Source organism: Lagenorhynchus albirostris, chromosome 2, assembly GCF_949774975.1.
Source record: "Lagenorhynchus albirostris chromosome 2, mLagAlb1.1, whole genome shotgun sequence".
Classification (NCBI taxonomy): Eukaryota; Metazoa; Chordata; class Mammalia; order Artiodactyla; family Delphinidae; genus Lagenorhynchus; species Lagenorhynchus albirostris.
Window position 1 is genome coordinate 28828847 of NC_083096.1, and position 24499 is coordinate 28853345.

General features: G+C 40.1%; 1 protein-coding gene across 1 annotated transcript in view; it reads left to right on the forward strand.

The window, feature by feature from the left end:
- The window catches only part of PLD5 (phospholipase D family member 5), a 474308-nt gene that overhangs the window by 261228 nt on the left and 188581 nt on the right, over window positions 1-24499 (forward strand). Inside the window, exon 3 of the mRNA XM_060142072.1 lies at window positions 11034-11202. Coding sequence (XP_059998055.1) covers window positions 11034-11202 — 169 coding nt within the window. The remainder of the gene's footprint in view (window positions 1-11033; window positions 11203-24499) is intronic.

The following is a 24499-nucleotide window of genomic DNA, read 5'->3' on the forward strand; positions in this document are numbered from 1 at the left end:
ATAGTAATGAAGATAAAAACAAAAATAAACAAATGGGACCTAAGTAAGCTTAAAATCTTTTGCATAGCAATGGAAACCATTAAAAGAATTAAAAGGCAACCCTCAGGAGAAAATATTTGCAAACAAAGCAACCAACAAGGAATTAACCTCCAAAACATACAAGGAGCTCATGCAGCTCAATAACAAACACAACCCAAAACAACCCAATCAAAAAATGTGCAGAAGATCTAAATAGACATTTCTCCAAAGAAGACATACAGCTGGCCAAAAAGCACACGAAGAGATGCTCAACATCACTAATTACTAGAGAAATTCATATCAAATCTACACTGAGGTATCACCTCACACTGGTCAGAATGGCCATCATCAAAAAATCTATATGCTTCCCTGGTGGCACAGTGGTTGAGAGTCCGCCTGCCAATGCAGGGGACACGGGTTCGTGCCCCGGTCCGGGAGGATCCCACATGCCTTGGAGCGGCTGGGCCCATGAGCCATAGCCGCTGAGCCTGCGTGTCCTGAGCCTGTGCTCCGTAATGGGAGAGGCCATAACAGTGAGAGGCCCGCATACTGCAAAAAAAAAAAAAATCTACAAACCATAATTGCTGGAGAGGATGTAGAGAAAATGGAACCCTCCTACACTGTTCGTGGGAATGTAAATTGGTACAGCCACTATGGAGAACGGTATGGAAGTTCCTTAAAAAACTAAAAATATAGCTACCATATGATCTAGCCATCCCACTCCTGGGCATATATCCACAGAACATCATAATTCAAAAAGATGCATTCACCCCAGTGTTCATTGCATCACTATTTACAGTGGCCAGGACATGGAAGCAACCTAAATGTCCATCAACAGAGGAATTGATAAAGAAGATGTGGTACATATATACAATGGAATATTACTCAGACATAAAAAAGAATGAAACAATGCCATTTGCAGCAGCATGGATGGACCTAGAGATTATCATACCAAGAGAAGTCAGACAGAGAAAGATAAATATCATATTTTGTTTATATGTGGAATCTAAAAAAATGATATAAATGAACCTATTTACAGAACAGAAACAGACTCACAGACTTAGAAAACAAACTTATGGTTACCAAAGGGAAAAGTTGGGGGGGAGGGGTACATTAGGAGGTTGGGATTAACATATTTACCGTACTGTATTTAAAGTAGGTAACCAACAAGGGCCTACTGTATAGCACAGGGAACTCTGCTCAATATTCTTTAATATCCTAAATGGAAAAGAATTTGAAAAAGAATAGATATATGTATATGTGTAAGTGAATCATTTTGCTGTACCCCTGAAATTAACACAATATTGTAAGTCAACTATACTCCCATATAAAATAAAATTTTTTTTAAATTATGGTTGAAGTTGATTTTGTTTTGTAAAATAACAAACAAGCAAACGGAAAAAAACAAAAACAAATGAAAAACTGACGGTAAGAGAATAAATCCTAACAGAAAGGGACTCTAGCATTTACTGTCATGGATATCCCCCAGGGTATTTATGCACCTGATTTATCAAAGATACATTGAGAATATAGGAAGAAAATTGCATTTTGTACCTCTGCCTGTGTTTTTTGCTTTGAAAATTGGAAGTGACAGTGGAGCATAGTGGTTAAGAGGACATAGTCCGCAGTCATACTACCCAGGCTTCAATCTGGGCTCCATCAGTCACTAGCACTTGGACACATTACTTAAACTCCTTTATGTCTCAGTTTCCTCATCCCTAAAATGGGAGTAGTTATAGTACCTGCTTCTACGAATTCTTGTAAACATTAATTAACGTAGTCAGTGAATCTTCTTAACATAGTGCCTGACACAAAATAAGCACTCAATAAATATTGTTCAGTTAAAGTATTAATGGTAATAGTGTAATTACTATTTTGCCAGATGTCAGAGGGTAATAACCACCTTGAATGCAGATGTTTTTCCATTAGACCTTTTGCATTTTAGCCATTTGTTTTCAATCATCTGGCTTAGTGTGTTTTAGCTCTTTGAGGACAGTGTCATGGTCTTTTCATCCATGAACTCCTACTTCTTTGTTCACGTTTTATATTGGTAAAATATCAAAAAGGTAGATGCATCGAGTTGTACCTTTTTCTTACTTCTTTTGTCTTCATCCTCTCTGGGCTCCTTTCTCCTCTGATGGTTTCTTCCTTTCTAGGCCAGTATCAGGAAGTATTGAGGCAAGGACAAGTGTGTCTTTCTGTCACTGTAGATGTCCTTGCTGACATGGACAGAGTGGAGAGTACAGTGAGGAGCACCTTCCCCTCTTCTCCAAAGTTCAGATCTCAATCCAAGCTGACCTTCCCTCTAGTGCAGCAGCTTCTGCTCTTCAGCATCACTCTACTTGTTCCCTCCATAGACCCAAAGTATGTGGAGAACCTTCTCAGATAAGACCAGGACCTAACCTAGTGTTGTGAAATGCACATGAGCTCAGACAAACCTGAATTTAAATCCCTGCTCTGTAGCACTCTGTCCATCTGGGTGACACCTAACCACTGGGAGCCTTTGCTCTCTTTGCCTCCAAAATTGAGATCATGCCTATTTCACTGTGTTTCTTGGTGATGATGATGTGTATAATACCTGTGAAAGTACTTTTAAACTTTAATATACAAAGAAAGGATCCTAGCTACAATAATAATATTTCTACTGCTATACTGCCTCTCTCCATAAAGAAAAGCATAGTTGTTCTTCCTTTAATACAATTATAGACCAGGAATTAATGAGGCTTTAGTCTGAACTTTCTAGATTTATACAAACAGGGATCTGCTGTTGTCAACTCAAACTTGCCATCATGTTCTCTGCAGTTGTCTTTGAAAGTTGGTTTAGAAGTTAATGTAGTTGAAACATCTGGTGACAAAAAATAAGAAAGTATTCAAAAACTGAAAGACATATCAAAAGGACACAGGAGACAACTTTTAGGGGCCTCCACTGGCAATGTATGCAACAATTTGGGCATCACAAAGTAGATGATAACATTTTGAAATAAAAAAAAGAATCCATACTGATAAAATAATATCTTTTAAAATGTAAAAAGTTATAATGGGAGAAGAAAAAGATTTTCCTTACAAAATATTACCAATGAACACATATAAAAGAAATGATAGAAAATTATAAGTATAATAAAAATAGATTCAATTAAGAATCATAAATAGATAGAAGCCAAATCAGTGAGTGAAATGTTAGGGAATATTCATGCCATCTGAAAATACGTCTGCACAAATCATTTGTTAATTATAGAGGGAAGGAAGGTCCTGCTCAATTGAAAAATCTGACATACCCCCTTAACCAAGTGACCAAACTTAACATCACCAGTAGTGGGACAACCCACTATCATGTGACACCTCATATGATGCACTTTGAAGGACACATTACCTATGTACTGTTCCTACCAAAAATACTTATCCTAAATCTACTTATGAGGCAACAACCAAGCAAATCAAATCCAGGAGTACTTAGCAAAGCAACTGACCTGGGCTCTTCTGAATTGTTGACATCTTGGTAAGCAAATAAAACAGGAATAGGCTGGGGAACTCCCCTAGATAAGACAACTAAGTGCAAAAAGTAAACATTGATTGGATCTTGGATCCAAAAGAAAAATCAAAACTGAAAAAAGGCATGCAGGCATTCCAGAAATTTGCCCAAAGGTGAATTTTAATGAGTTCTGCCTACTTTTTTCCTTGCTTGAGAAAGAAGAGTATAACAAGGGCTGCTATCCACGGAAATGAGCTCTGCATGTATGCTAATTAGATCAGGCCTCTGCAGTGTAGCTAGCTGTTGCTTGTTAAAGGAAATAAAATGATAGGTCACAGAAATAAGTCATTTCAAGACTGATTTCTAAAGGCCTTTTTTAGCAGGGCATAGGAAACAAGCATTGTGTTACAAAAGGAGCAATCAAGATCTCCAGGTAAAATAAGAAAGGAGGAAAGTGAGGAGGTGAGCAGGTTTTCCCCAGAATTCGTTACCAAACATAGGTGTGGTCTCCAGACCTTTGGTGGTGTCTCTATTTTTAGTATAAATTCCTAATTTACTTTTCTGTTTAGTAAAAAACCAAATAATGATAAAATTGGTCTTCTTTGGCTTCCAGGGAATTTCACTCTTCCAATCTTTCCAGTACTTTCTTCTGTCTTCTTTACCTGCCCCACTTTCTCTACCAACCAGAAGTGATTAGATATTTTCCATATTAGGCTTCAACCCAGTTCTCTTCTCTTGAAAATGTCTCTTGATAATCTTACCTCCTTTAAGGCTTCAGTAATGGAAAAAAATCTTATAAGAATGCGTGTGAAGTAGAAAAAAAATTAATAGATATATTATCCATCTGATGAGTAACTTCTTAACTTTTTTGTGCCACAGGCCCTATTAGCAGTCTGATGAAGCCAGTGGACTCCTTCCTTGAATAATGTTTTAAACGCATAAATTGAAATACATAGGATTGCAAAGAAAACCAGTAATGAAATAAAGTTATCAAAAATATAAAAAAACAAATTTGTGATATAGTAATGTATATTTTGCTCTACTTATTCATGAAGTAACAAGATCTGATGACTACCATAATTTCAAAGTAGTGATAAATACTTGGAGCTATCAGCAATAGTTATCGTACCATGGTATGAAAATTCTTTTTTTTTCAGGCAAGGCTTTATTGGGTCCCTGCTGCAGCAGCGGGGAGCAAGAACAGGCAACAGCTTCCCTTGCTCACTCACTTGCTCACTGTGGGGGACAAGCCTGTTCCTTATATGGGGTGAGGCTGGAGGTGTGTCCAGGCGTCAGTCCAGAGGGGTGGCTTAGGTGTTTTGCCCACCCCTCTGGTGGTGTTGAGTGTAGGGGGCATGCTCAGTACCCTGCTTTTGCTCCCAACACCCTGTTTTTGCTCTGCTCCAGGCTCTTCAGAAGTGGCAGTTGGGTTTTCTGGTCTCATTGTATCTTTTGTCCAGAATTTGCCCCAACTGCACATGAACACAGTTATTTTTAGTCCCATATAGTTTATTTGTATTTTGTTGCTCAAGGAGAGGTGTGTCCAGATACAAGCATTGCAGCACTGCAGCAAACGGTCCCAAGTCCCAGCCTGTCTCATTCCCCCTTAAGAGACTCTGCACCCTAATTCTTAAGGGGTCAAGGGCCAGAAGTCTTTTCTTCTGAAACTTCTTCCTGCTGGACAGGGGCCGCAGACCCTAGCTGACCCCAGAGGTGTAGAAGTCCCTCGCTGACTGTCCCAAGGACCTGTAGGGACCTGGGCCACTCTCTGCTGGAAAGGGTTGAATTCCTTGAGTCATTATGAGCCTAACTTTAAACTGTTGGAGCATAAAAGACACAAACTTAATCAAAAGCTTAAACAAACAAGGGCTAAAAAGGAGAAGAACAATAGCCATTAAAATGCCAAGAAAGGGAAAGAACCAGGTTAACTTTGGGAGGGTTTCCTTAACTGTTGACCAGACGGGGGGGCAATGTTGCCCCTGCCAAGAAGCCATTCTGCTTGGATGTATATTTTGTTAATCTCAGAGTTAAAGTTTAATAATTTTCTCTATTCTTAGAATGGAAGGTCTGGACCTGTTGGTCCCAGGTCTCCTTGGACCAAAAAGTCTTAGTCACAGGTTTACAACAGTAGGGAAGACAATGGAGTACTAGACGAAATATGGCCTAGATCAGTATGACTGAAAAGAAAAGGTTATAAGAAAATGACAACCTCCTGCCAGAAAGTCTTTTATACCTTGTGGGATTCAAGAGAACAAACTAGAGAACCAGTTTTCAGTTCCCCTGCCCATATTTGATAGTGAGGATTGGTGGTTGATTGTCTGCTGAAGCCAAGTGGCTTGTTGTCAAATTTTCTCAATGTTGGTTTCTACCTGGTATGGGCAGCAGGGCTCTTTTCTTTGCCTCTGGATCTGCCCTGTTGTTCCCTTGGGTAATTTGAGAATTTTCCTTTTGGTGCCCACGGCTTAGGCCTAATGTAGCCTCTTTTCTATCTGGAGATAACTGTCTTCTTCCAGGATTTATTATATATCCCAGATATTTAACTTCTTGCTTTGAGATTTGTGCTTTTTTCTGGGAGATCCTCTAGCCCTAGGTCCCAAGGTAATTAAGGACTTTAATGGTATTCTGATCTGAGGTCTCCATGGTGGGGCTACATATTAGTATGTCATCTACATACTGTAGAATGGCCCCTTATTTTAGGTATATTTCCCTTAGTTCCTTTCCTAGGGCCTGGAAGAACAAGTATGGGCTGTCCTGAAACCCCTGAGGCAATACTGTCCAGGTATATTGTTGCATTTGGCCCAAGTGGGGGTTCGTCCACTCAAAGGCAAACAGATACTGAGATGAGGGATGAACTCGGATGCAAAAGAAGGCATCCTTGTGTCAAGCACAGTAAACCATTTGGCATCTTCAGGAATCTGGACTAATATAAGGATTGGTCACAAGTGGATGTATAGGGACTACTGCATCATTTACTGCTCTAAGGTCTTGCAACAGTATTCCCCATTTGGCTTAACAACTGGCAGAATAGTGGCATTGCATGGATACTGACAGGCCATGTTTTAAGAAATGATCTATGGGCAGTTGCAAACCTTTCTTGCTTCCAACTTTATAGGGTACTGTCTCTTGTTAGGATAAGTGACTTCTGGCTTAAGGCTAGTTTTTACAGGTTGGGCATTTATAGCCTCCCAGGGATTCCTTTGTCCCAAGGAAATTAAGGAAGGTTAACTGTGTGTAGAATATGACTGAGAATAGGCCCTTGTTCTTCCAGCTGATTTGCCTTAGTCAGAATCAAGAAAAGGGGCTGCTCGGGTCCTCCTAATCGTAATATGACTCTGAAGGAGCCCAGAAAGTCTCTTCCCAGTAGTGGGTTAGGACACTCAAGGCACAGCTAAAAAGGTGTGTGAGATCAAATGCTGTTCAAATTGACAAGTGAGAGGCCCAATGAAGAAACGGGTGTGAGGCTTTCCTTTGACACCAGTCACAGTACAGCTTTTGGAGAAAAGAGGCACAGCGTGAGAGATCAGGACAGAGTAAGTGGCCCGCCGTATCAATTAAAAAACTGGTTTTCTTACTGCCACGTCAAGGACCACCCAGGGCTCCTCGAAGGAGATAGACATCTCGCGAAGGGGAAGCTCCCAGAATGCCCAGTCCACCTCAGTCATCCATGGCCATCTTAGGAGCAGGAGCCCCCCTTCCCCTTCAGGATTGGGGACAGTCCCACTTCCAATGACCTGTTTGTTTGCAGACTGGGCATGGACCAAGGGGTTCTTTTTGGCATTTTGGGGCCCATTGGCCAGTTGACTTGCATTTGAAGCGTTTCCCCTTGCTCGTTTTACCTCCAGGTGGTTGGTTAAACTTCCTTGCCCCCTTGGTTTGTCCTGAGGTTGCAAGGCATGGCTGACAGCTATGGCCATCAGTTTAACTTGAGCCCTGGCCTGAGTGTTTTCACATCGGGCTTTCTCTTCTTCTCAGCTGGATCTCAATTATCAAATACCCCAAAGGCCACCTCTAGGAGTTGGGGCATCGGGATTTGTGGGCCTAATTGTAACTTTCGGAGTTTCCACCTAATACCAGGGTCAGACTGGCAGATAAAATGTTGTCCCAGCCGGGATTGACCCTCAGGAATGGATGGATCGATGTTAGTAAATTTTCTAAATGGTGACAGAATCACAGATTCTTTTAATATTCCTGTCATTTTTTGCCTATGTCCATAACTGAAAGGAATGTTAAATTTCAGTTAGAAATGAGGGAAAATAAAGATCAAGCTCATAGGTCCCCCTAAATTCTATTCATGGATCCAAGGTTAGGAATATCTGGTCTAAAGATTTCTGAAAGAAATCGGGAATCCTTATTGTATGCGTATCAGAAACCATGTAGGTGGTATGAAGGAAGGGGTGGTGCAGAGCCACCTACAACTGTACAATTACTCTATATCCTTTATTTTGTATGTTTGGTTTATCTGGGCTTCTTGATTCTTCTTTGTCTTTCTCAGCATGGCTTTTATATTGAAGTAAAATTGAAACTAGTTAGTTCAGTTTGTTAAATGATGTTCTATTTTTGTTTGCTCGGATTCTTTTTTTTTGTTTGATTTTTAAACATATTCCTTAGTCATAGGGGAGGCTAAAACTGCTGATTATTTGGGATCATTTCTTCATGCTATGTCTACCTTCTATCTACATAGATAATTGGACTTTAAGTGTGGATAGAATTAAAATATCCAACTTCAACTTCTGTCTGTTGCCTTCAAAGGTTTTGAAGTAGGTAAAAAAAATCCCCTCTCTCCACCTTTTTGACCCTCTCTCTCCTTGGTTTCCCAAACACTGCATTCTCCTGGGCCTCTCTTGTCTTCCTGCTTCTCTTTTGGTCCCTTCTGAATCTCCTCATCCGTTTCACACTCTACCAACCAGAAAAATGTAGGCATTCCCCCCACATTAGGCTTTGGGCTCGTTTTCTCTTCTTTTTTTTCCCCTTGATAATCTCTCTCAATGCTCACCCCGTGTTCCTCGTCCGTTTTAATGGACCCTCTACCCTCTACTGATTGTCATCTCCCTTCCAGTGGTATACATGTGTGCTGTCAGAGTTAGACCCCTAAAATGTACTTGGTTGCTCTCAAAAGCATCAAAATTAAGTCCAGACTTCTCTTCCTGGTTCACAATCTCTACAGCGTGGTCCCTACGACACTGCCAGTCTTCTCCACCATGGCAAGCCCCTGCCATAACTCTCTTACCTCACACTTCCCTTGGCCAACCAACTCTCAAGTATCCAAATACACCTAGAATATCTTTCTCTTCCGGCTGACCCATAAAAATTATATCTTTGAAGACTCATTTCAAGTCCCACTTTCTCCAGTTCCAGATGCTCCCAACCTAATTATTTTTTCCTCACTGCTCACGTTCCAGTGGTACTTTAGATGGTGCCTTATCCATCTAATTAATTCTTACTCTTGTTTTGCCATTTATTAGAGCCTACCTCCTATTTAAATCATTACGTATGAGACTGGCTCTTTCACTAGATTATAAATTCCAGAGGACTAGGGAGTTTTGTCATAGTCATTTCTGTGTTAGGTACAGTAAATGACTTGCTTGTCCTGTGCTCATAAGGTCTCAACCAGACTTAATTCATTTGTGGGTAGTGGTTGGATGATTGGACCCTAAAATTGTGAATGTCTCTAAGACATATACTCAACCCCATTTTGGCTATGATATTCATCAAATACACAAACATATTACTGAGAGTATTGTTTTTGTTTCTAAAATTGGCTAAATGGAACAAGTCTCATTAAAATAAACAGTTAACAGTTTTAGTGAGAAGTTCTGGATTCTGTATTAGAAGCTGAGATTCATTCTATAGGTATTTCTTGAGCTCTAATTATGTATCCAGCACTAGGGATGCATAGCTTTGAATAAAAAGATCTGTTCTAGAAGGGCTTACACCCTTACCCTAACCCTATCTTCATAAGAGTTTGGAGTTTCCTGTCAAGAGTTGCAGGAGAATTTACATTTCTTAAACTGGAAAAAAAAACCCTGTTTATTCAGTGGTTTATTCACAGTGGTTAAAAATCCACCTGCCAATTCAGGGGACATGGGTTCGAGCCCTGATCCAGAAGATCCCACATGCCGCGGAACAACTAAGCCCGTGCGCCACAACTACTGGGCCTGTGCTCTGGAGCCCGTGAGCCACAATTACTGAGCCCATGTGCCACAACTACTGAAGCCCGCGTGCCTAGAGCCCGTGCTCTGCAACAAGTGAAGCCACCACAGTGAGAAGCCTGCGCACCACAACAAAGAGTAGCCCCCTCTTGTCACAACTAGAGAAAGCCCACATGCAGCAACAAACACCCAACATATCCAAGAATAAATAAATAAATAAATTTATAAAAAGAAAAGTCAGGGAATTCCCTGGTAGTCTAGTGGTTAGGACTCTGAGCTTTCACTGCTGAGGGCCCACGTTCGTTCCCTCGTCAGGGAACTAAGATATTGAACTTCCATGCCAGTGACCTTTCAAGGATGCCCCATGGTATTCAGATTTTTAAAAATAATAATAAAATAAAAATAAATAAATAATATTTTAAAAATAAATTTAAAAAACTAAAATGTTATGTGTCACCTGGCTAACTCAGAAGTGAAAACCACACAGCCATAGCTGCAGCACCAACGCAAGCCACAGTGTATATGTTGTCAACAAATAAGGAAGTATAAAAAGAAAAGACACATTTATTAGGTTATTGCTGATTGTAGTTTATTTAGGGCTTGGTTATTACTATTATTTTATATATTCCCTATCTCCAACTTTAATAAAGCCCTGCAATAGGCCGGTTTTTATTTATTTATTATTTTGTGTGTGTGTGTGGTACAGGGGCCTCTCACTGTTGTGGCCTCTTCCCGTTGCGGAGCACAGGCTCCGGACGCGCAGGCTCAGGGCCATGGCTCACGGGCCCAGCTGCTCCGCGGCATGTGGGATCTTCCCGGACCGGGGCACTAACCCGTGTCCCCTGCATCGGCAGGCGGACTCTCAACCACTGTGCCACCAGGGAAGCCCAACAGGCCGGTTTTTAAATTTCCTTCTTAGTATCATTTTATGCCTTAGGCTGGGAAGCACTAAGAGAGGTTTTAAGCAATAGTAATAGCATTTACTATTTTTATTTTCTAGTAGTAATAAAACATAATATTTTAGTTTCTAAACTAGTTCTAATATATGTCCAACATTGTACTAGAAACTGGAGATATTACTAGAGGAAGATGCTTGTGTAGGAAGCTCTGGACTTTTTCTCAAGGCTAGTTTGGCACTGGACATTAGGGACATATACCATGATTTTCTGAAATATGAGTGCTAACTGAGGAGAAATTGAACATAAACTCTCAGAACACAGTAGATTAGCATAGGGGAAATGTTAAATGCCTTTGTTGAAAAATGTAAATTATGAGGAACATATACATTCAGAAAGAGTAAAGAGTATTTTTCAGATGTCTCTGTATGCATGTGTAAAGATCTGTGGCTTCAAATTTGACTAGATTTTGTTTGTTTGTTTTTCAAAATCTTTTCTAAGAATTGCCCTGGTGGAAAATATTCCTGAAGGCCTTACCTATTCAGAAAATGCACCATTTCACTTATCACTTTTCCAAGGCTGGATGAATTTACTCAGCATGGCCAAAAAGTCTGTTGACATAGTATCTTCCCATTGGGATCTCAACCACAGTCATCCATCAGCATGTCAGGTAAGCTGCATCCTCTAATGTGTGTGACAATTTTACTTATGTGCATTTTATACTCAGTATTCTTGCTTCCCCTCCTCAAGTTCAAGCTCATTTTTTCAGTCTATCTATACCCATAGTTCATGTCCATTATTACATTTATATGTATGTGCCATTGTTAATCGTAGGTTGCTCAGCTTCTACTAGAATGCAGTGCTTTCAAGGGCAAAATCACATCTCATGTTTGCAAACAAGAGGCTCTCTATGCAGCACTGCTATATCGGGCAACTTCAGAGGTGTCTTGTGGTGTCCATTGATGGCACACCCCAGAATTCTGCTTTGCACAACCTGCATGTTTACAGTTTCAATTCCGTAACTGCTTACTGAGACATTTAATTGGTTAATTGGTGTCCTAATTTGTCTTTGTGGCTCAGAGCCAACTTTTTTAATAGTGGAGTCACACTTCCCGGTATAGCTGTATATTCTTGACTCTGTCATATTTGAGTGAAGAGGAAAAAGAAATTTACTAGTTATAAGAACAGCCTTTAGAAAACTGACTAAATGATCTGAATGATTTCTGAATGAAATGTCCTGGAGATAAGAAAATGATCCTGGTAATCTTTTTTTTTTTAAATTTTTGAATTTATTTATTTTTTTATACAGCAGGTTCTCATTAGTCATCAATTTTATACACATCAGTGTATACATGTCAATCCCAATCGCTCAATTCATCACACCACCACCCCCACCACCCCGATCCTGGTAATCTTTAACATGTTTTTCTTTATGTTGGTACAACCATGATAGCACTGAGCTATCAAGTATATGACCATTGCCCTATACTTAAATGTCCTATGGGGGGGTCAAGGATAAAATTAATTTTGTCTGTTTGTATACCAAATGTGTTGGCATTAAGCCTATAATCATTACCTCATTGGTGCTTTGATTTGCTTCAGTTATACTATTTTAAAGTCAAAAGATATTAGAAAATAGGTACAAATAAACAAAAATCCCATAAAGGCTATACTAAGAAGAATTGGATAATTTTACTAATTATGTTCTGCACTGTTCTACCTCTGCGGAAGCAGGTGCTTCAGGTACTTATTGCAGCATTTATCATCCCAAAACTTAGTGGTTTATAAAAATAACAATTATTTTTGTATTCATGGTTCTGGGCAGCGTTTGTCAGAGAACTTGTCTCTGATCTAAATAGTGTTGGCTGAGGTGGCCTACCTGGGGCTGGAGGGTGCAAGATAACTCCTCACATATGAGCATCTTACCTCAGATGGCTGGAATGTCTAGCAGCTGGCTGGACTTCTCTCTCTCTGTATGTGTCTATCATCATTCAGTAAAGCGGCTTGAATTATTTACCTGTGGTTATATCCTAAAAGGGCAAAAGCAGAAACTGTGAGACCTCTTAAGACCTGAGCTCTAGAATCCCAATTGCCTCCACCCTATTCTATTGGTCAAAGCAAGTCACAAATCCAAGATGAGAGGGGTAGCATCCATATGGGAATGTGGAGAATTGTTGGCAGGCATCTTTGGAAATTATATACCACAGTGCACTCTGGCCACAGCAATCCATCTGTCTCTCCCACATACAAAATGCACTTCTCATCCCCCAAAACTTGTATCCCATTACAGAAAAGGCTCAAAGTCTAGGATCTCTTCATCTGCATCAGAACAGGATCTGAATAGGACTCCTTATGAGGGCTTCTCTTGATTTGGAAACCTGTGAACTAAAAAGACAAGATACATGCCCCCCAATGCACACCCCCAACATACAATGGCAAAATAGAGATGAGATAACTACGATAGATACTTCTATTCAAAAGGGGGAAGTAGAGAGCACAAATTAGTCATTGAACCCACAGCAGTTTTAAAAGCCAACCTGGCACACATCACCGGTTTTCCGAACTTGGAGAACAGGGAATGTCTCTAGACTGGGATCTAGTTCTGCTTCCTGGGGGTGCTTTCCTAATCTGCCATTCTCAGAAACTCTTTGCTCCACCCTCTGTGTTTTTCTTTCTTTTTCATAAGAAATAGCCTGTGCTTGCTTCAGACTTATTTCCTTGGTTGGCTTTCTACCAGTAGAAATCTGAGGCCCCAGAGACCTCTTTTCATTTTAAACCACCTCTGTCCTTTTTTAGTCCAAAATGGAACAACCCCTTAAAAACTTCTGTAGACTTTCTATGCATCCAGTTATAATCCACTCTATTAGCAAAAGGCCACACCACAAAAAACTCACAGGTGGTCTTTTTCTACTTTGGACTGTGACTCAAGATGCTTCGGAACCTCACCCTTGAATTTTCCAGGAGCCCTTTTGAGAGGCAGCCCACCACCACTATCGCTTTTAATCCTTCAGAGGTCTCAACATGGAATCGTACAGCCACAGCTTTGATTTGATCCTTACCCTGAGGTCATTTCTCATTTTGAGAATGTTTTTGCTCAATTGAGAGACTGTCCTAGATTTTCTACATTTCTCTCAAAATTCTGCATGAAAATGAAATCGTTTCTTCTTATCATATACCACCAAAACTTTGATTGATAATCTGCCTGAACAGTCTCCTTAGCCAGATCTCCAAATCCACTAGTCATATTTTCTATCTCCTACTTTACAGCAGGCAGTAGCGTTGCCAAACTTTCTACCATTACTTTCTCAAGGCCTCAAAAGCAATTTCTTCACTGTTCTTCCAGCCTTGAGTAACAGAATGAGATTCCAGCCCCTACCACCACCGAGTCCCAGAGACAATGCCACATGCTTTAAGTTTTCGCAACAGTCGTTTCTATTTCATTTTTTATTGTGGTATAACAAACAACTCCAAAACGTATTCATTATTATTTCCTATGATTCTGTGACTTGGTTGACAGTTCTTTTGCTTCTTTTGCTTCAGTAGTGCTGGCTGGGATTACTTATGAGGTTGTGTTTAGGTGGGAGGGTAGCTGAAGCTGGACTGCCTGAGGGCTGGACACATCTCATTCTCTGCATGTGGATACTCATCATTCAGTAATCTAACCCAAGCTTTTTATAAGGCAGCTGGATCCCAGGAGAGTGAAAATGAAAACTACAAGACCTCTTAATTCCTGGGCTCCCAGAACTTTACTTTGCTACATTCTGTTAGTCTGAAAAAGTCACATGGCCAGGCCACAATCACTGGAGGGACAAGAGACTCCAGGATGAACGTACATGTACAGGAATGGGAGGAATTGTTGGCAGCCAAATTCCCAGGTGGTTTGTATACTCACAAACCTTTGAAAAGAGCTGAACCAAACCATTCTGACCTCTTGCTCTCTGAGCCCAGCAAACCCTCCTGGTGTTCAGACTCTGGGAGAAGATGGGTCATCAGAGAATGGCACAGCCTTTCTGCGTCACGGTTCCTGAAGTCACATCATGGTCAGTATTCAGTACTGCTCACAGGGCAGTGATGAAATGGATGCGTGAGGCTCTAGGTCTGTTTTGCCTAACAGTGCCTAGCATGGTGCTTGATGCATACTGGGTGTTCAGTAAATATTTTTTGAGTAGTAAATATTTGTTGAATGGAAAGATAAACAAAGCTGGATGCTAGTTAAAGTGGTCAGGACAGATTTTAATCAGTAATACTGTTGCAGTAGGGAAGAGGTCCAGGGGAAGGGAACTCAACTTAGATTTGTACAGAGATGCCCGGGTACTTTATATAGGAAGAATGAGGGAGATGGAAGGGCGTGACAGGGGCCTGAACAGGGTCAGGGAAGTAGAAATTTATAAAAAATGGTCCATGTGTGAACCCCATCTGGGATTGCTAGCTGGTGCTTTTCCAAGTTAGGCTCCTACCCTCCCACATAGGCTGGGAGACAGGGGCCTATCTTCAGGTGTTGGCAGAACAGCCTATTCTTTGGCAATCTTGAGCTTTCTTAGGCAGGCACTTTAATGGGGGCTAAGGTCATCCTAGAGATGTGGCCTTGAGCTGTTAGAAACCATGTTAGTGTTTGTTCAAGCCTTTTAATGGGGGAGGAGAGACAGAGGTAGGGCAGAGCAGGGTGGATGAAATGATTTGTGTTGAGAGTCTACAGTCTTCATAGGCCAAGGTTGAGGGCTGGTAGAGAAGTAGACTCAGAGGATCCTGGCTAGAGTTTGGTCAGGGAAAAAGTATTTGTCAGTTGCATGGCTTTAGAGTGAATTAAGGTTGATGTTACACATGCAGAAAGAAGGTAACACTTAGCTTAATTCAAGTCACTCTCTAACAGCTGGCCTACTGCCAAGAAATGGAATTTTTCAGTTTGCTGTCAGTAACCTGGCTATTACTGAACTCACCCAGCAGTCCTTTAGGAGGACACCCCAGTGTGAACTGATATCTTCCGGTAGAGTCATTCTGTGCCCACCAGCGATGGCTTTTTGCTGCCTCTCATTCCCCTAACAGCACCAGGCTCCTTTACAGTTTAACACCAGTTGGTTTTCTTCAGAGTTTTGAGCTAATTTCACTTTGCCTCTTTACAAGGAGAGAGCTGCATTTGCAGACATGAAGGATAGAGGGGCTTTACCTGCTTAGGAAATTAAACGGACTCAAGCAGGATGTGAGACCCATCTCTCATGAACAGCTCTCCCTACTCCTGTCTGCTTTTGGCCCTGAGTACCATATCCTGGAAGGAGTGGTGAGCAGGAGGGAGGGGGGAGGTTGACAGCGGAGTTCGGAGGGTTGCAACTTCAACAAGACAGTAACCTTTCTCCTCTTCCTCTGGTCCACTGGTGGCCAAGTGACTGCCACTAGTTGAATACCAGGCATGGAGTGTAGTCTTTAAAGAAAGAACAAGCGTGTGGAGTAGAGTGCTTGCTGCCTGGTTTGCTCCATTTCCCATCTCCCCTCCCTGACCCTCAAGCCCTAGAGCAGTGTTTGCAAAAGGACTTAGGATTCAATGGCCCAGAAGAACTTGTCTAAATACCACATGCCTTGGGCCTTTAGAGATTATTTTTCAAGAGCCTGGCTCACTCCTTCCCGCCCTCTCACCACACCATAGGGGTAATTGTACAGAGATCAGGAATGGAAAAAAGAAAGCAGGTCCTTGCTGCCAGCTTTTTCTCTCCAGGTACACTTTAAAGATCCATATCCTGTTCTCTCCAGGCCATCAAGTTTTACCATTTCTACCAAGGAAGGTACTGGCTGAAAGCCTATTTGATTTAAATTTTACCTGATTTTATCTTTCAGATGGAAATAGGAAATTAAAGACTTTACCCAACCTTTCAAATTTTGGATGGCTAATCTTTGGACCTTTGAGCATGTTTTTATTTTTACCAAGCCCTCATAAATATTGGGATGTAGTCATTGATTGACTTATTGCACACAGAAAAAAGAATGTTAAGAAAATGAAATTCACACTGTAATTACTCAAGTGAGCTAATTACAATTTTTAAAAGATGTTTCAGAAAATTGGCTTAGGTTCATAGCTTATTTTCCATTAATATATTTTTAAAAGAAAATATTTTTATTTTGAGAGGCACAATAGTCAAACAGGACTATTCTAACAGACTTCTAAACCAACAGAGCCTGAAAAGTCCTAAACGGAAACCATAAATGGTAAATAAATAAGTAGGAATTATAACTGAAAAGCAGCCCATCTACTTATCATAATGCAGCTGTAAGCAAAATACACCAAGGAATGATATAGCCAGTGGCAGGCAGGCCCCAGCTCAGCAGAAAAGGGACACAAATAAACATGGCACATGACATCTGTGTGTTCTCTGGATGTCTGTGTCCTCTCCGGATGCCATTTTGTAAGAGTGAGCTATGGTCATTATTAATAGGATGATGAATGCCTACATTTTTTTTTCATTTGCCTGGAAATAGACACATTCATTAAAAATGCACTTTTAATCTGTGCTGCCAAAGGGTCGCTATTTTAATTCCCACCCTGAAAAACTCATCTTGTTTTTCCTACTTCGCCCTGGGTGTTGTTAATTAATCTTCTTGTGGTTGTTTCCTTCTGTGCTGAAAGAAACTGGGCAGTGACCTTGCTCTGGATCACAGTCATGTTAAGGGCTAGTGAGGTCTACAGTTCCATGGAAATTATATTTTCATATTTAATCAAAAGACATGGTTGGGCAAAGGGTTTTGTTTCTTTCTGTCCGAATGATGAGTTTAGACCCTGAAACATTGAATTTCTAGGACAACTTGATTGCTAATTTATGGGATAAAATGACGGAGATTTATGAAATCAAGACTCTTTAGGAAAAGCCAGGAAATATGATTTGACAAAGGCTTCTTAGTAGAGCTACCTAATTCATTGAGCAAAAAAGTCCTATTCTGTATGAGTTCATTGGAAGAAACCAAATAAAATAATGAATGAGCTACAACAACTGAATCTTAAAGAGATGTATTTATATGAAATCAATTAGTTACTGGTCTACAGTGAGCCACGATTACCAGTGGATGATACATCACAATTGTTTAATTTTGAAAAATTATGATTTTTAAAATTGAACAGTATTTGCTCAATTTAGTAACTAGCATGTTTGAAAGTTCAGTGATCCAAGAGGTTATTTTGGAAAGCATAAGCCAGGATCCTGTCTCTACACAGTAAGTGGTAGGCAGACTGTCAGTGGTAGACAGACTATAGAAATGAGTCAGGAGTATAGTTTATATTTCTTTTTATCTACTTATTAGCTGTGTGACTTTGAGCTAGACGCTAAACTCTCTGTGCCTCAGTTTTCTCATCAGCAAAATCAAGGTGATAACAGAATCTACCCTCATAGGTTGTTGTGTAGATTAAATTAGTTAATATATGTAAAGGGTATAGAACAATCTTTGACCATTTAGTGCCTATGTAAGTGTTTATTGTTAAATTCATGAATGTTATCATTCACATTTACTTACTTAGGTGCACACTGCAACTTTAGTTCGAGTCAGTTTAACTGTAGTAACAAATAATGAGTTCTTACTGGGTACTTTACACTAGAATCCAAGATGGTTACCATGTAAAATTAAAAGACGAATATAATTTCTATAAATGTGAGACTCTGGGTAGATAAGAAGGATTAGGAAAATTATCATTATATATGGAATTCTAACTTTTATTTATTACACATTTTTACACACAAACACACACACAGTGTCTTGCTCTCACCCATCTGTCTATCTATGTATACATATATACATGCATACACATACATCCCTCTGGACAACTGACATCTTGAATCTTGAATACGCAGGAAGTAATGTGATCTTATCCAACCTACAGCCACTTCTGATTTTTGTTAGCTGGTCAATTGGTTGGTGTTTTGCTCCTTGTTTTTGTTTAAGTTGAAGTCCCCTAAGGCCAGGCAGCATTCAGTGATCTCACTTTGGTGGGATGCATCCTGCCATCCCTTGATTAGGCAGCTGCATCCCTGTGTGACTCAGGTCTCCAGGCCCTGTCTTGTACCCCACTCATTCCTTCCTAGCAATATTCTTCCTAACTGACTATCAATGTAGATTAAGCAACAGAAGAGAGATTTTGTTTCAGCCAACTATAAACCCTTTCCTTGTGATGTTTGTTTCATAGCTATCTTCATGATTTGTTCATAAATGATATTGTTAACATTTTCTATTACTATCACTTCATACTTTGACCTGTAATATCTCTTAGCCATCCTCGGGGAGCCTGCAGTCTGGTGGAGTCAGCTAGGACTCCACACACTCCAGTACTTCTCATTCCCAGTCTCCACCATCTTATTGATTCTCCATCTTCAATGCCCTTCTAAGCCCACTCTTCCTTTCTTTCCCATCCCTGCTGTTCCATTCCCTCTCCAAGTCTACTGAAGTAGTCTTTACACTCATTCATCATGCAAACAGTCAGCATCTACTCTGCAACACAGGGGTATTTCTGGAACCCGGGAGAATCCTATTTTTGGCAATGTCGTTTCCATGTAAAAGTCTGATAAAAGTATCCAGAAATGTTGCAGCCTCATCATAATATTTAATTAGAATTTCTTTTCTTTATTACTATTTTGTAATCTAGGAAAAATAAAATCACAATAGTTCCTGCTTTTCATTTTGCCTGAAAGGAGATGAGCATAGTTGGTGGAGAGGGGTCCTTTAAATAATTGAAATTCTTCCAACCTGTTGTAATTAAGAGGTTGGTATATTGTAATTAGTAGGTTGGAGTGAGACAGCCAGAGAAGGTAGGATATTATGATACAACATGGAAAATGCACATTTCATCCTTTGTTTTGATGTAGATCTGAGGACTTGAATACATTTTTACTATATTATGGCAAACTTCCTATAGTCTATTTTGTGCTTTTATGGAATTATAGGGAAAAATAAAACGTATAAATTAATTAGAACATAATTAGGGTACATACTGATGCTCTGTTGTTATTTGGCTCAGTTTAGAATCCATTATTTTTTTTATTTTCAGTTCTCAAAGTTTGGTTTTATGGAAAAGGCAAACTATCTAGGAGGCATTTGCTACAGTGGAAAGACCACAGGTTTGGCATCAACCATATTTGACATGACCAGCAGTTTAGTAGTTGTGGTCACACTGGGCAAATGTCATAATCCCTCTGATCATCAATTCCCTCATCTATAAAATGGATTTAATAATGCCTGTCTCATTTGATTGCTTTGTAAATTTGATTAGATAGTTTGTGAAACAGCAAATAATGGAGCTCATAAAAGATAGTTGCTGTTTTCATTTGATTTTTGTTTTTCTAGTGCAAGACATTTACTTTCAAATTCCATACAGGAATTTACTTTATCATTTTACAGCAGGAATAACTTTCAGCTGTCCATCAAGTTCTCAACTTATATTAAAGGAGGTTAAGATAATTCTTCCCAGAATAATAATTCAGGTGGTTCTTCAAAGTTTAGGTGAAGAAAAGAGAAAGAAAAATGTGCATATTTTCAAGTAGATTCTTACCCTTCTGTCCCAGTATGGCAACTTTCAGCCATAACGACCAGTAAGAATCACCTGGGGAACCTTTGAAATATACCTATGTCCAAGCTCACCTCAGATCAGTTAAATTAGAATATTTGGAGAGGGGCTTAGGGTCTGATACCTTTTAAAAGATAACTTGGGGATTCCATTGTGCAGCCAGGGTTGAGAATTACTGCTCTAAACCATCCCAGTCTAATAAACAGTGTGTGATTTTTATAGATTTCAGGATAGAACCAAGTTGGTCCCTTTCTGCTTAGTCAACTTAATTTTACCTGTTTCGGTTTAATCCTGTTTATTCCAGTTGTTCTCTCACTGATGATGTAAAAGGGTGACAGCTTCTATTTCACTGTTCCACATAAACAGTAGGTTCTCTTCAGCCTTCTCATCTCCAGACTGAATAACTCCTGGTCAGTATCAACATGAAAATAGTGTCATCTTATGAAAAGACTGTCCCCTTCTTTCAAAATAGTATCTTTTTTGTTCCACAAAATCAACACTTGACACATGCTTATAAATTAGCATTCTCCTGTTTGAAATGTGGCCATAGACTAATTTTGAATGTGCCTTTACTGAACAAACATTTATCAAGGTACTGTGCTGTTTGCTGGGGACACAAAATCAAATGAGCAATGAGTAGTGGGGGAGACAGAAAAACCAGTGATAAGAATACAGAGTGGTAGAGCAGTGATGAAAGGAGCTGTCAGCGAACAGGTTTGTGCAGCTTTCTCTCCGCTCTCAGCAGAGCCCTCCTGACTCTTGTGGCTTCTGGTCCTCCCTCAATGCAGTTCTTAGTGAATTCCTGCTGCTTCTGTATGCTTTTGCTCCCCCATCTGTTGAGTAATTCTAATTATGTTCTTGCTTGCTTTCCAATATATTTCTAAGGAAAATCGTCATTCGTATATAAACTCATAAACACTATGATTAGCAAGAGTTTAACCTCTTTGCTTCTTTTAGAATCCAATCATATAGACATGAATAAATCATGAACCCGAAGACATTCTTCTCAATTATTTTCATTAAATAATAACTTTTCTTTAAAGTTGTCTTAGTTTTGTTTACCTATACGCTTGATTGTTTTCTCTCTAGACGTTCGCTCTGTATTTCCTATGGTCTATTGATGTTTTTGGAACTTTTTTTTAAAAGAATAGGTTGGATTTTTTTCTCATTATAATACCAATAGCTTCTTACTATAGAAAATTTGGAAACTACAGAGAAATGAAAGAGGACAAAATCATCCATGTGATCATCAACAAAAATTTTTTTAATGGTTTGATATTTTATGCATAATTACATACATAGGCTCATATAAAGAAATCTGTATCTTAATTTTGAACTTAATGTCACACCATAAGCATCTTTCCATGTTATTAGAAACCCTGGTAAACATTATTTTAAATTGGTTGCATAATATACAATGTAGCATATACACCAGATTAAATGTATATAACTATTGATATTTCTCTATTATTGGACATTTAAGCTATTTCTTTTTTTCAGAAGTAAATTCTACTGCAGTAAATATTTCTTTTTTTTTTTTCTTTTCTTTTTTTTTTTTTTTTGCGGTACGCGGGCCTCTCACTGTTGTGGCCTCTCCCGTTGTGGAGCACAAGCTCCGGATGCGCAGGCTCAGCAGCCATGGCTCACGGGCCCAGCCGCTCCGCGGCATGTGGGATTTTCGCGGACCGGGGCACGAACCCGTGTCCCCTGCATCGGCAGGCGGACTCTCAACCCCTGCGCCACCAGGGAGGCCCCAAACCATTGTCTTCTTTTTGCTCATTCACTCAGCATCAATTCTCAGAAGTAGGATTAGAGGGCTAAAGAGTCTGAGCTGTTTCTTAAGGCCATGGGGTTTTGGGGGAGCAATGTAGTAAATCCTCATGGTTGCTTCCTGGGGAAGCTGGGACCACTGGGAGAGAGTATGTGAAGGAATTCTGCCTCCATTCTGTGTGGGGCTCTCTGCCCACTCAGAATAAGTGATTGTGGAAGAGCTGGAGTGTTTGGCACCTCCTGGTACTCCTCCCTTGCCCCAGTCACATCACAGGCCACCATCTCCTGCAGTGCCATGCACACTCTTCCAAATACTGCTGAATGCACTGCCAAGATCACGTTGTCCACCCACCTTTTGCAGCCAGACTGGACACTGGAGCAGCCTTAAAGCTACGTTCTAGTACTGTAGGAATCCAGCTGCCCAGATCCCTGTAATAAGCATGCTGCTCCTGATATTAATTCCTTGCTATTTCCTGTCCCTTCATGGGTATGATGAGCTTATTCATCTCTTTTCATCTGCCCCTGACAGGGATGGCTTTGTTCATACCCATGGGGTGCATAATTGTGAATAACCATCATTAGGCAAGGTCTTGGGGATTAACTCTTCAAAATAATTAAATCCCTTAATGGGATGGAACCTGGACTAATGAATGGACTGGCAGCCTGCACGCCTACATAGCAGATACTCTCTGCTGATATCAAGCGAGTAATCCTTATTGCTTGCTACCCCAAAAGTGGATATTCTCAATTAAGTTACTGGGTCTGTGGCACGGTCTGAGTTCCGAAGCTGTGATTGATCCATGACCACAGGACATTTGTGAACTGATGTAATGGCCAACATCTTCTGGCTTCAGATAAGGAATTCCATATTTCATCGGCATGTTCTGAAAACAGCTGGGGACTCTGGCCACCATCCCCAACTCTTCTCTTTTCCTCAGCCCAAGCCTAAGCATCCAGTTCATCACTGTACTGTCTCATAAATACCCGAGATCCTTCCTTTTTTTTTTTCTTTTTGACTGCCATTGACGCTAGCTCAGATCACATCATCTCTCACCAAACCACATACCAACCTTCTGATTTCTCTTTCAGCCTGCAGCCTTGCCCTGTACCAGTCCTTCTCCAATTTGTAGTCAAGAGTTTTCTTTCAGAACAAAAATTTGATTATGCCCTTCCCTATGTAAAATCCTTCAGAGGTCCACACTGTTTTCCAGGTGAGGTGTAGACTGTTTGTCCAGGCTTACAAGACCCTTCATGATGTGCTCCTACTTGTATCTCTGCCACAGATCTCCACCTGAATATTTTTTCTTTCCTCCTCTTTTTGGGGGAACTTTCCCTGAGTGCCTTGGACTGGGTTATTAGGGCCCTTGCTGTATTTCCCCTAGGCCTGTACCTCCTTAACCTATCATCTGACACATTTGCTGTATTTGCTTATTTATCATTTATCTCCAATACTTATTAAAGTCTGTGGCACATAGCAGGCATCCAGCAAATGTGTTGAATAAATTTGCTCAAAAGACATTTTTCCTTGTCCTGGGGGTATTTGAGAGTAAAAGTTGACACTGAAAAATATATAAGTAAGTAATATATTTATACCCTTGGCAAACTTTGTGTATTTCAGTAAATATAATAAGTAAATAAGAAAATTTTAGTATGTGTTCTAAACTGAAGAAAACTTTTTTCAGTAAGTATAGTAACAAAAAATTTCAGTAAATACAGTAAATAAATAAGAGGTCAATCTTATAGATAATACTGACTGGTTAAATAAATTAACTAACAAATTGAGTCAAGAGGGGTTGATGCATGTGTGGTTTTGTCTGTTAAGTCACAGATTTAAAAAAAGTCAAGGCAAGTGTATTGCTTTAAAAGGACACTGTATCAGGCTTTCCTGGTGGCGCAGTGGTTGAGAGTCCTCCTGCCGATGCAGGGGACACGGGTTCGTGCCCCGGTCCGGGAAGATCCCACATGCCGTGGAGCGGCTGGGCCCGTGAGCCATGGCCGCTGAGCCTGCGTGTCCGGAGCCTGTGCTCCGCAATGGGAGAGGCCACAACAGTGAGAGGCCCGCGTACTGCAAGAAAAAAAAAAAAAAAGGACACTGTCTCTTCAAATAAATGCTAAATCTTGTTTTCTCATGACTGTATCATCAAATGTTTAATCAGTCCTTATGTCCCTTTTTACTCTGATTTAAACTTTTTATCCTGTGTGTGTGTGTGTGTGTGTGTGTATCATGATAGCATACCTAAGATATATAATCATAAGTGCACACGCATATTTTGGTGCCTTTGTTTCTTTGGGATGGGCCTCTAGATGTGAGATTCCTGTGTGGAAGGAAGCAATATGTTAGAGTACTCTTTCCCCAAATCGTTGACAAGAGTAAATGCTGCCACTCATAAATTATTTCTTGTCTCTTTGAGTGCAAAGAGAGATCTCTATATTACTTTGTGTCATGCTTCTCTCGTCAACATAAAGCATCTCTTTATGTCTGCTAGCCATGTAGACTTGCTCTTCTTAGGCTTGTCTAATCTATACTTTGCCCACATTTGGTTGGGCTATTGGCCTTTTCTTACTAATTTTTAATTTATTTTTGTAGAGTACAGCTGTTAACTCTTTGTTTCTCATTTGCATAACAAATATTTATTCCAGACTTTTACTGTTTTTCATTAACTTT